A 13,874-nucleotide genomic window follows, 5' to 3' on the forward strand; every position below is an offset into this window, starting at 1 on the left:
GGAGATATAAAGAGTTTGGTTCAGATTTCAATTTTGTTAAATAAAAGCAAAATTGTCGAAATCTGAACGAAATTCTTCATATCTCGGGCAATAATGAAAGCACAAAAAAGGCAGACCACATTTTGGAAATGGCAGGACAAGGGAAATTTTGTGATTATTATCTCTAGAAATTCACTTCTAAAATTAGGTTGACAAATAAACGCAGCAAATTATATCAAAATCAAGACGACATTCAAGTCGTCCTGCATACTGTCATGTTTCGTGGGACACCCTGTATGTGTCAATACTAAGGCTCCTAAATTCTAAGAGGGAGGGAACCCTCGGATGCCATGAGCCTCCGCTGTACAGACACGAGCCTCCGTTATGCAGTTATATAGCAGATGCTTCCTTATAACTCTTGGTTTTTAGTTTACATGCATGTACAATATAGAATTTTTTAAATTTTTTCAACATGTGGCATAAAAGTTTATCAAAGATCAGAAGTATAAATCATTATAAAAAGTGAATATAATTATGACTAGTAAAGGTGTTTATAAAACTTGAAACATTTTTTACGCAATTAAAAGGAAAACATTTAGAGAATAGATTCTGAAAGTAATTTTATTCGATATTTTATAATCTTTGAATTTAACCGATACCTTTTTTTGAAATTTTTATAATATTAAGATAATCAAAAATTTTACAAGGACAAATAATCTAAATTCTAAATAAATTTTCCAAAAAAGGTATTGCTTAAAGGGAGGGCAAGTTTCACTATTTTTTGACAACATATCATGGGGGAAATGAGGGAATTGGAATCATATGCCTTTGTTGGTTGCAAATTGCACTTTTCTTAATTGCAAAACAGCACGGAAGTGTAAATTGTAGTATTCAAGGGTGGGGTGGGGAGGGAGGGGGGATTGAATCCTGAAACCGCCCTTGCTTCCCTTGCTACGATTTAGTACTTATAATCTCTTGACACAAAATAAGAAGATATTCATGCACATAGTGAACATAGTACAAGTTTGCCACGGAAATTTTGTAAATTTTAGGGTTACTTACTGGCTTCAACCACAAAGGATGCCACAAGACGATCTGAAACTCATGAAATAAAGAAACAAGTTTCTGCAGTTGCAGAGAATCATAAATATAAGGAAAAAGATAGTATAAATTCCATACAGTCGTCTTTGAAGTGTCATAATTTGTGGGCAACCTTGTATTTTTACTAAATGTATCTGCACATTCACAGTTTTCATGCAGTTACACACATTGAGGTTACGTACCCACAAAGGATGGATGAGATTTCGTTTTTCCTTGCCAAAACATTAGATAACCCTGCGATTGTCATATTTAAGGGTTTCGGGTCGTCTTTACAGTTTCATCCTTTTTAAAACTATCGTTATTTGGTTAGTTTCGCCTTATATTTTCTCACATAGGACAAAATTTTATTATTTCTAGAAGCAAACTTTTATCAAAAAAAAAGAAATGTTAGAGCTTTTAAAAATTTTTCTGGTGTTTTTTTTTAAATTTCAAAAACCTTAGAGTTTAAAAAAATGTTATTGGTGTTACCACATTATGCAATACGATATGGTCAATGGGTTCGTGTTTCAGATTCAAAATTTGTTTTGCATTTTCACTTAATTTTTCTTTTTGCATATTTTGACAAAATTCGATTGTAACATCAATTGCAATTCTGAAAAATATTATAAAAGAAGGATAACTAGGAAGAGAGGGGGTAAGAGAGGTGGTGGGGGGGTGGGGGGGTTAAAAATATAATTTAAAAACTGATTTGTTTCAATTTGGTTTATCTAGAAAAGTGACTATATTGCGTATTTCTAATGCATATATTACGCATCTTACATAGGCATTATCAAATGAAACACTTAATTTTAAACCTAAATAAATTACAATATCTTATTAAAGTTAATTAAAGGTTTTCAGGGCATACGGGTGTCCCACGAGACATGACAGTTGATTAATATGTATATGAATGTCGTCGATCCATACACTGTATTAGATATTAAAGGCTGTTTGCAGTTTATTTCGCTTAAAAAAATCTTTTGCTCAATTACATATTTTACTTTTAAGTTAGTTTTACTATAACATGACTCCTGTATAATATTTTTATTACAAATTATGGAAGAAGACATTCTAAACTATTAACCATCTGTCATGTTTCGTGGAACACCCTGTATCAGGGTTGTATGAAGAGACAGGAAGGGTTGGAGATAAACCATGCAATATTGTAATCAGGGTTTTATGAAGAGCTAGGAAGGGTTGGAGATAAACCAATATTGTTATAAGGTTTGTATGAAGAGACAGGACTGGTTGCAGATAATCAAATATTGTTATCAGGGTTGTATGAAGAGACAGGAAGGGTTGCAGATAAACCATTANACGAAAATGTAGAAATAGATAATTAATAGGTAATTATTAGATAATTGATAAAGCTCTTCTGTACGTTACAGGGGCAATTAGTGCAGCTGCTTGTTGAAGAGACAGGACGGGTTTCAGATAAAACAATATTGTTATCAGGGTTTAATGAAGAGACAGGACGGGTTTCAGATAAAACAATATTGTTATCAGGGTTTAATGAAGAGACAGGACGGGTTTCAGATAAAACAATATTGGTATGTGAGGCAATTGTTTAAAATTACGCTTACAATCCCTTTAAGAGACAATTCTTTTAGAATATATTTAAAAATATTTAATTCTTATCAATATTGATATATATACATCTGTAGATACTTTCTGCCACTGAACAACACACTTACATTTTCATCTGTAGAAGGTTCAATAATATCATCCTTCTTCTGTTTCTTTTTCCGAAATTTCTCCAGTTTATCCCACTTTCCTTACTTCTCCAAAAAAACTTTTCTCCAAAAAGACTCCCAGCCTTACTTGGAATTATAAACAAAGACAATAACATAGATTTCCTTGTGTGTTTTGCTAAAAGTAATTAGGTCTTTGTCCCAAACTCTGATTTTCTGATCCATATATTTTTGCACCACAATGTTGTAGACCTTTATGTCAAACATTAAATTCTGTCAGATCAAATAATCTAAGTTTAAAATTACAAAAGTTTACACCACCAGATTATCAAATCAAATCAAATCAAATCATTTATTGGGCCACAACTTTACAACATTCATATTAATAAAAATAACTAGACAATTATATATATATTTTGTGGCCGGGGAGCTACAAGATAGCTCAGGCTGTCTTCACACGAGCTCCCCTGGTTCAGAAAAATAATGATTAGATTCAAACGTTGTGCAATGTAATGGAGCACATAAATGGCGAAGAGAACAGGAGGCGGAGACATAGCGTCAATCTTGACAGTCAGAAATACAAAAAGTTTTAGGCTCAATAATGTAAAAGATTGTTCTTGATCAAGAAATATTATTACTACATGTTATTCTGATCAAGATAAGAGATCAAGAATAAGCTGAATATTTCTTTAAACGAGGATACATATATATGATATTCATTATATGTATCAAGTATTAAAAAATATGAACAGATCATATTAAAGACCTTGGGAACCCCAATCTAATCTAAGAAACTAGAGTTGAACAAGTATAGCAAAATAGCCGATTGCATTCAAAGATATTAGGATTCAGAAAACCAATTTTGTGACGTAGACTCAATACTGCATATATAAATTGCAAGTCAATTGTATTGGTCTGAGGCGGAAATTAACGAATTTCATAAAAGAAACCAAAAAATAGGTTGACAGATATCTTCATATACAATATACATAGTGAAGAAACTTCATGATTCATGATAGAATTAAACTAAAATTAAAATACATTGCCGAGTCACAATGTTATTCTTTTAACACCTATGGAGTCACGCTAAGGTCAAATGAGATATCCCTCATCTAAATATTTGATATTTTCAATTGCGATTCTTTATACAAGTGACAAGAAATGAATTTTATTTATCTTTTTTTACCGGAACTCACAGGAAGGTCCGGGATATATTTACGTAATGTTGGCTAATCAAATGTAATCAGTAATGTTATCAGTAAGCAAATATTATCTTACATAGTAGGGGAGAACCTAGTAAGGGTGGGGAGGGGGGGCACCCTCCCTAAACTCCTCCAAGCTTTAAGGCGCGTAGGTGCAAAGTATCTCAATAAAGTGGAAAAGTGATTATAAACATAATTCTTTTTTTCACTCTGCAAAATTATTTAATCCCCGTTATTATGATTTTATATATTTCAAAAATTTGTTTATGCAAATCTAAAAATGTCACATTATGGATTTTGTTCAGTATAAGTAAAGAAATTATTATCATTGAAAATGTACGAAAATGTAGAAATAGATAATTAATAGGTAATTATTAGATAATTGATAAAGCTCTTCTGTACGTTACAGGGGCAATTAGTGCAGCTGCTTGTTGAATATAGAGGGGGGAGGGGGTAATTGTATCCGCCCCCGCGCGTTCATCCGAAATAAATATAATTCCATGTTCAATTCTCAGTCTGTTTGTAAACCCCTCCCATCACCCACTCCAGTACCCATCATGGTTTACAAACAAAATTTTCAAATTCTTTTGACGTGACAGAAAATTATCTACATGTAAATTTGTTTCAATATGATTGGTGAAATATGAAAAACTTAATTTTAAAAAGTGAAAAAAGAAAATGGAAGGTGTAGCGAAGAATTTAGAAAAAGATTTAAGAAATGTTGGAGAAGAAAAAGATGAAAATGAGAATAAAGAAGACGAAAATGTTGAGAAGAGTAAAGAAGACGAAAATGTTGAGAAGAGTAAAGAAGATGAAAATGTTGAGAAGGGTAAAGAAGATGAAAATGTTGAGAAGAGTAAAGAGGATGAAAATGTTGAGAAGTAAAGAAGATGAAAATGTTGAGAAGAGTAAAGAGGATGAAAATGTTGAGAAGAGTAAAGAAGATGAAAATGTTGAGAGGGAAGAGAAGATTGCTGGAGAAGAAAATGAGGATTGGATTGCTGGATACTGTAAATGGTTTAATTTTAACAAAGGTTGGGGATTCCTAAACATCTCAGGTCAGTTTATTTTAGAATATTCTTTTATCATTTATCAAAAGTTTCTCAATAATTTTGTGAAAGAAAAGCTAAGATTTATGTTTGTTTTCAGATTCTTCTGAAAATGCAGGAGAGAAGAAGAAAGAAGAAAATTATGAACTATGTGGAAGGAAAAAAAATGAAACAAAATTTGTCAGAAAAAAAATGAAAATTCGAAGTAAATCTAGTCAAGCTAGTCAAGACAAGGAAGCTATTCAGTCAAGCAAACCTAGTCAAACAAATCAAGAAAGTCAAGATGATAAACCTTATCAGTCAAGTGACCCCAGTCAGTTAACTCAAGCTAGTCAAAATCGCAAAATATCAAATATAAACCCACTAGTGCTGAACACTTCACAAGATTTAAATTCTTCAACAGATATATTTGTTCATCAGTCCGTGATAGCAGGAGCTGGATGGAGATGTTTAAAACCAGGAGAACAAGTAGATTTCAAAATAAGGTCAGTTTTTAGCCCTATTCCTGCTGTTTTTTTTTATATAACCAAAAAGTATTGGTCTGAGGCTGTTGAAATTTTCTGAAAGGAATTGAGTCTTTGCCACAAACGCTGATTTTCTAATCACTATATCTTTGGAACCAAATCTTGCAGACTCTAGATATTTCAAACTATGAACTCTGCTAGATCAAATAATCTGAGTTTGAAATATCAAAAGGTTTACAACATCGGGTTCTAAAAATATTGAGGTTTAAATATTTGATTTTGTTCCAAAGACTCAATTCCTTTTCTGACTTTTCCTAAACACCCAAAACCCTCCAGGGCTTTAAAACAAACTCCCTAGTCCTTAGGCACACTGCCTAAATGCCTACTTTTTCCAATAACAAACTAAATCTTTGTCTTGACCCTTTTTTAGCTGTCAGATTTTGATAATTTTTGGCTTTTTTTAATTGCTAATTATTTTTAAAAACTTCGTCAAAAGCAATTACACATATTTAGTTTTTCCTAAATACACTTCAGGTTATTTAAAATGTTGCACAAATTTTTGCAACTTTGAAATGGTGTGGTCAAGGGCTTTTCAAAATAGTATAATTTATCATTTTTGGACCTTTTTTTTGCAAGCATTTTTACTGTATGGGTTTTGTTAAAAAATTCAATTTTTGCAAGTTTGCATTTTTTTGCAGATTCCGAAAGTAGAGCATAAGAGCTTTCTAGTGATGTATAATTTGTCATAATTAGACATCAAACATGGGATTTAGAGGGGTGGGTCAAATTGACCCCCGCCCCAATATATACTGGTTTTAAAATACCCAGCAGGGAAAAGGTTAATTAATTTTTCTAAGAACTCTGTTTAACTTGTAAACTGTTCTTAAATTTTATTAAAATTGATAGGGTCACATTTTTTATATGTTCTTGGAAAAAATTGTTTTTGGAAAAATAGAAATCTAAGATTAACCCTAATTTCAAATTTAAGTCTAAGTTTTCAAAACCAGCTCATTTCCAAATAAATTAGACAATTTTTGTTATAGTTTACATTTTTTGAAACGCCAACCGGCCTTTCGACCGTCTTTTTAATAACTATTCCTAAAAAGTCAAGGTGATAAAGTGTCAAAAATAAGAGTGCTATTTAGAGTTTTTTTGAAAAATTGAAAAATTAGGGTTAAAAGATGAAGCGTTTAAGTCCTGGTGACCCTTGCAATGCCTTCATTGTTAAAGCATGACATTAATAACTGCAGTGCAGGATTTAAATTGTAGATAGCTTATGGGGACTATTCTTTTCTTTCTTATTTTTTTGTATGTTCTTTGTAGTTTTATTTCGCATAACATTTTCTTGTTTTTTAATATTTATTATTTCCTGATGTAGGAAAAGTGAAAGAGGTTGGGAAGCTACTGCTGTGCGTGGCTCAGATGGAATTGTTCTGGCAGGAAAGCGACCTTTACCAAAAGGAAGACGACTGCGTTGTTTTAACTGTGGAGATGTGACGCGGCACTTAGCAGTTGATTGTCCAAAGCCGCCATTACCCAAACGATGTCATAATTGCAAGGTAAAAAAGTATTTGGTATTATGCATGTTAGCCCTGCTCCTCTAGCTAGAGATTCAGGGTTTAAGTTAGAAACAGATGCAAACAGTGGAAAACATTTATTTATATGTCTCCCTATACCCCCCCCCCCGTAATTTTTAATACAAAAGTAAGCAGAGTTCTAGGTGTCTAAAAAAAGGATGATGTATTTGTAATTATTATATACTTATACCTGAGAATACTTGTAGCATGTTTATGACACATTTGGAAGACATCAGTTAGAAATTACAATATCCTTAGTAATATTTCACGTTTAACAGAAAGAATTGAAGACTACTTTCAGACCGCTGTTTTCTGGTTACCACTAGCACTGATCTTAATATTTGCTGTGATTGCTATTATCACTATCATCACTTTTATCATTCATTATTATTATTACTATCACCATCATCATCATTTATTATTACCATTATTCTATTATTATTATTATAATTATCATCATGTTTATCATCATTATCATTAGCTTTATCATTATGATTATTTAGTCTGAGTTTCATCTGATAGAAGACTGCCCTGCACTTCCTCAAGATCAAAAGATAAAGAAAAACACACACATATCAGAAGAAGAAGAAAAAGAAGAAGAAGAAGAAGGAAAAAAAGAAGGAGATGAAGAAGAAGAAGATAAAGGTCCATAGGAAGGAGGTATATAAGTAAGGGATAAATGAAAAGGTAAAGAAGTAAAGGATGAATGAGAAGGTAAAGAAGTAAGGGATAAAGGAGAAGGTAAATAAGTAAGGAATGAATAAGAAGGTAAAGAAGTAAAGGATGAATAAGAAGGTAAAGAAGTAAGGGATGAATAAGAAGGTATAGAAGAAAGGGATTAATGATAAGGTAAAGAAGAAAGGGATGAATGAGAAGGTAAAGAAGTAAGGGATGAATGAGAAGGTATAGAAGAAAGGGATGAATGAGAAGGTAAAGAAGAAAGGGATGAATGAGAAGGTAAAGAAGTAAGGAATAAAAATAACGTATGATAAATATATATTTCAAAGTTTATAAAGTGATAAATTATTCAGAGATAACTGCAATTGTATGATTTCTCAAATGTAATCAAAAAAGAAACTCAAATAATGTAAAATATTTCTTTAATAATCTTATTTTTATGAATAAAATCTGTTTCCAACTTGACTTAAGAAATTTAAACCAAAGAACCACTGCGAGCCAATGAACATAAATCAAAGAATAATGTCAATGCAACGTAAATCAAAAAAAGGTAAAGATGATAATATGTAAAATTTGGTTATTAAACCTATTTATGTAACTATTTTTTGTAATAAAGCTGATAATATGTAAAATTTAGTTATTAAACCTATTTATGTAACTATTTTGTTCTTAATTAATTTTTATTAAATACTAAATATTATTCGACTTTATAAATGATATATGTGAATGTCCGTCGCTAAAGCACGGGGCAAAATATAATTTAAAAATGCTGAATAAAAAAGATTTCGTCTTAAACTTTGCAGAACTGCATACAAAAATAACAGTGTTAAAATAGTAGCTATGTAAAATCAGCCCCTTCCCCTTTTTTGCCCTCCCCCTGCCCCCCGCCCCTCCTTAACTGACCATGATTAAGTGCGAATGGTTTTCCATTCTCAATAAAACGCAAATATGCAAAATAAGAGATATTGTTCGCTCAAATATATTTATTCAATATATATTTATTTTAATTCATTGTTATATATATTCATTATTCATAGTTTAATATATCAATATATTGGGTTATTTAATATTTTATATTGTTATAGGCTTTTAGGGCGCTTCGCGCCAATATTCTATTTTGTTTTTAAACATTTTCTCTTTGAATACATTGTAAAACAAAACAAAAAAAATCGCGGATTTTATAAAAAACATTTCGTGGAATTTCAAAACTTTTCAAAATTTGAATTCTGTTAGAAGCAAATTTTTAAAAATTTGATTATCCATAAACCTTTCCTGAGGTCACACGAGGTCCCACAAAAATTTGGGCCCGATTGGTTTTGACGTTTATTTGATACAAACAAACCAACAGACACCCTGCACACAATTAAAGCATATAGATATATATATATTTCTGTTTTATAGGAGATTTTGGAACAACAAATTTAATCCTACATTTTTTTAACAGAATTCGGATATCTTTTAAAAACTTTAGAAACTTTAGACAATTTCTAGTGTTACTTAATAAAAATAGGTAATTTTCTATGAAAAAGCGCAATAATAATAATAAAAAGGCTCACCCCATTCTAGCCATGCACGAGCAATGAGCATATCATAATGCTTGAGAAACTATGGAGAAATTATCAGAAATAAACACTTTTCAAGTCGGAAAACGACATTATTGATAATATTAAAATTTTAATAAGATTGCAAAATTAAGATGGCAAAATTGTGAATCGGACATGCACGCACCTCTGCCCCTATAGTAAAAGTAAATTCCACCTATATGAAGCATAAAGTCTGACCGCGTCAACCTTGTTGCACCGGATAGTCCTGTCCATAGAGCTAGGTACAGTACAAACTGGGACTGGAAAGGTTGACCCGGCTCGGAAATTCAAACGTACTGCTATGCTGCTATCCTTGCATGACAAATTAAGGACGATTTAAAATTATTATTCTAGGCAAACAAGACCATCTAGGCGACATCACAGGTACAACTTTGTGACCTCGTAGCTTCTCTAGCTTTGATTTTACGTAAGTATGAGAAAAACAAAGTTATTTGGTAAAATATTAGAAATTCAAAATATCTCTGTTCTTTTCAATATCTCTCCAATTCAAGGAGTTATAATTGAAAAAAAAGATTTCAATTGTTTCATGGAAGTTACTTTAGTTTAACGTGAGATGCTTATAGACAAAGTTTGTTTCCGATCACATTTACCCTTTTGATATTTATTAGACGCACAAACCAGTACCTGGCCAGGCATACAACGGTGGATTCTCATTTTAACTACTCCCGTTTGAACTATTGTTCGTTTGAACTATTGTTCATTTGAACTACTAACATGACGTCATATCCTGTAGTTCAAATCAACACATTTCTTGCTCATTTGAACTATTTTTCTACCGCAATTCAGTTTTTAATTTTTTTTTATAATTCGCATAAAGTTAGTTCATGACAATTAATTAGATAACAATTACACAGAAATGTTTCAAATAAACATAAAAAAGTTTAAATTAACAAACAAAATAGTTCAAATAAACATAAAAATAGTTTAAATGAACATAAAAATAGTTCAAATGAACATAAAAATAGTTTAAATGAACATAAGAATAGTTCAAATGAAGATAAAAAATAGTTCTAATGAACATAAAAATAGTTCAAATGAAATAGTTCAAATTGAAAAAAAAGTTGAAATGAACTTAAAATAGTTTAAAAGAAAAAAAAATAGTGCAAATGAAAAAACAAATATAGTTCTGCAAATGAAATAGTTCAAAAGAACAAAAAATAGTTCAAATGAACAAAAAACAATTAATTAGATAACAATTTTACACAGAAATGTTTAAATAAACATGAAAAAATAGCTTAAATTAACAAAAAAATAATTCAAATGAACATAAAAATAGTTCAAATGAACATAAAAATAGTTCAAATGAAATAGTTCAAATGAATTTAAAATAAAGTTTAAATAAAAAAAAAACAGTTCAAATGAGAAAAAATAGTTCAATTGAAAAATAAACAAACAAAAAATTTCAAATGGAAATAGTTGACAAACATATAACTAGTTCAAATGTGATTTACTCCTACTCTCGACGTGATTTTACCTGGCCCCTTTTTCAGTCTCCTCCCACGGCAGACGCTGAACTCCAACCTTCGAGTGTGCGAGGTGGGGAAGACTTCACTGCAGATTTTACTTTTTGACATGACCACTATCTCATCAATATTCATTTAAATTAGTATTTATTTAGGGTTAGGTTAGGTTAAGACACTTTCTGGGCCGAGCGCTGCGGCCATGGGTTAGGTTAAGTTATGACACTTTCTGGGCCGAGCGCTGCGGCCACGGGTTAGGTTAAGGTATGACACTTTCAGGGCCGAGCGCTGCAGCTAGGATTCAATCTCGATCTACAAATGTCGTCCCCTCTTAATCATGCCTTCAGCTTTCAGCGTCTGCCTCCTCCCACGGGCCTGCAGGCCCCCGAGGCCCCCTCCCCTACAATTACTTCAGCATTTGAACTGTTTTTGTGTTCATTCGAACTATTTTTTGTCCATTTGAACTATTTTTATGTCCATTTGAACTATTTTTTGTCTATGTTTGAACTATTTTTACGTCCATTTGAATTACTTTTTTGTTCATTGTGACTATTTTTTGTTCATTTCAACTATTTTTTTTGTCCATTTGAATTATTTTTTCTCATTTGAACTATTTTTTGTTCATTTGAACTATTTTTTAATGTCATTTTCATTTAAGATATATTTTCTCATTTAAACTATATATTTTAAGTTCATTTTTACTATTTTTTTTTGATTTGAACTATTTCATTTGAACTATTTTATGTTCATTTGAACTATTTTTATGTTCATTTGAACTATTTTTATGTCCATTTGAACTATTTTTTTTATTCATTTAAACTATTTTTGTGTTCATTCGAACTATTTTTTTATGTCCATTTGAACTATTTTAATGTTCATTTGAACTATTTTAATGTTCATTTGAACTATTTTTTGTTTATTTCATTTAAAATAATAATAGTTCAAATGAACTAAAAAATAGTTCAAATGAGCAATGCATTTACTCGTTTGAAATATTGCTCATTTCAACTACTCACGTGGTACCACGTGCAGTAGGTCAAACGAACAATAGTTCAAACGGGAGTAGTTCAAATGAGATAGCATCGCATACAACATATTCACAATACTTGTTCACACACTGTATCTGCTATATCATGGAAAATAATTTTTAAATTTGTGGTTTCTACAAATTATTGCGGAAGCGTCCATTAATCTGTACATAAATTTTGCTTATCTGTTTGTTTGTCAAAACGGCTGAACCTATCGGGCCCAAATTTGTGTAGGACATCACGTAACCCCAGGGAAGGTTCATGAATGTTTAAAATTTTAAAAATTTGTGCTTAAAAGTTTTTTCTTTTTGTTAAATTTTAAAAACTAGCCTGGGTATGATTTGTTTGTCCCATTTCCTTTTATTTCTAAAGGCATCTGCTCTGTAGGGTCTTACACAGATCGAATCTGCATATTCAGGAGGGATTAGTAATATAGGGGCTCCACATACAGCAGCATGGGACTCCACATACATCAGCATAGGGGCTTCACATACAGCAGCATAGGGGCTCCACATACAGCAGCATAGGGGCTCCACATACAGCAACATGGGACTCCACATACATCAGCATAGGGGCTTCACATACAGCAGCATAGGGGCTCCACATACAGTAGCGTTGGGGCTCCACATACAGCAGCAAAGGGGCTCCACATACAGCAACATGGGACTCCACATATATCAGCATAGGGGCTCCACATACAGCAGCATAGGGGCTCCACATATAGCAACATGGGACTCCACATACATCAGCATAGGGGCTTCACATACATCAGTATAGGGGTTCCACATACAGCAGCATAGGGGCTCCACATACAGTAGCATAGGGGTTCCACATACAGTAGCATAGGGGCTCCACATCAAGCAGCATAGGGGCTCCACATGCATCAACATAGAGGCTCCACATACAGTAGCTTAGGGGCTCCACATACATCAGCATAGGGGCTCCACATACAGTAACATAGGGGCTCCACATACAGTAGCATAGGGGCTTCACATACGGTAGTATAGGGGCTCCAAATGCAATATAATAGGGGCTACACATACAGTAGTGTAGGGGCTTCACATACTATAGCATAGGGGCTCCACACACAGGCTACAGCAGCATATGGGCTCCACATGCAGTAGCATAAGAGCTTCACATACATAGTACAGGAGCTACACCTACAGTAGCATAGGGGCCGCACATGCACTGCAGTACCATAGGGGCCACACATATAGTAGTAACAATAGGATACACACAAACAAGGGTAGAATAGGATCTGGTAGGATCGGGTAGGATTGGGTAGGATCGGGTAGGATCGGGTAGGATCGGGTAGGGAAGGGTAGGATCGGGTAGGATCTGGTAGGATCGGGTAGGGAAGGGTATATATATATAATAATATTGTTTATTGAAAGATGATGAAGGGGTGGGTGGCAGGTAGGAGGTTTGAAAGGAAGGGGCGAGGCGTGTAATGACAACGTATTTGATATGTTCAAATTTACAAATCATATCAAGTTTTTTAAAAATTTAAATAATAAATATTGATATATTCAGATAGTTTAAATGAGAAGTATATTTGCTGGATATATAGATGTGATATATCAGAAAAAGAAAAAATTATTTTTGTTTCACCCTGTGTTGTGGAGGTAGACTAATATAATATATGGTTGGGTCAACCCAGCCCAGTCAAACATTCACCTGGATAGTTCAGTGTATACACAACTACGATATAATATATATTTACACTAGGATTTTAGGGTACTTTGCAAGCCTTTTTTGTAACAATTTTTGCTTTTAATTGTTCAAGTGCTATTTTCAAGCTGCCATTTTTTAATCGTTTTCCAATCACTGTGATTTTTCACTGTGATTTTCCAATCTCAAGCAAAAATCTATGAGAATTTCGCCGATTACTTCTTAAAAACCAATGCTTCAAGTGTTTTATAGTGCTACATGCACCTCTTAATGGAATCAGAAAAGGGCGTTAAAATCTAAGCCCAAAGCGTTAAGACACTTAAAAGTCGACCCTGTCTTAAGAACTGATGAGACTGTTTTATGCAGGCTGAATAAATGTGCAATCCACAGA

General features: G+C 32.6%; 1 protein-coding gene across 1 annotated transcript; it reads left to right on the top strand.

Annotated features, from left to right (window-relative positions):
- Nucleotides 1-4,678: 4,678 nt before the first annotated feature.
- On the top strand, nt 4,679-7,948 carry LOC111706293 (uncharacterized). The gene is made up of 4 exons (XM_023479125.1): nt 4,679-5,010; nt 5,102-5,486; nt 6,844-7,024; nt 7,546-7,948. Exons 1-4 carry the CDS (start codon nt 4,689-4,691, stop codon nt 7,693-7,695), a joined length of 1,038 nt encoding a protein of 345 aa, XP_023334893.1. The 5' UTR covers nt 4,679-4,688; the 3' UTR covers nt 7,696-7,948.
- The last annotated feature ends 5,926 nt before the right edge of the window (nt 7,949-13,874 follow it).

The sequence above is a fragment of the Eurytemora carolleeae genome, unplaced genomic scaffold (assembly GCF_000591075.1).
Source record: "Eurytemora carolleeae unplaced genomic scaffold, Eaff_2.0 scaffold260, whole genome shotgun sequence".
In the NCBI taxonomy this organism is placed as follows: Eukaryota; Metazoa; Arthropoda; class Copepoda; order Calanoida; family Temoridae; genus Eurytemora; species Eurytemora carolleeae.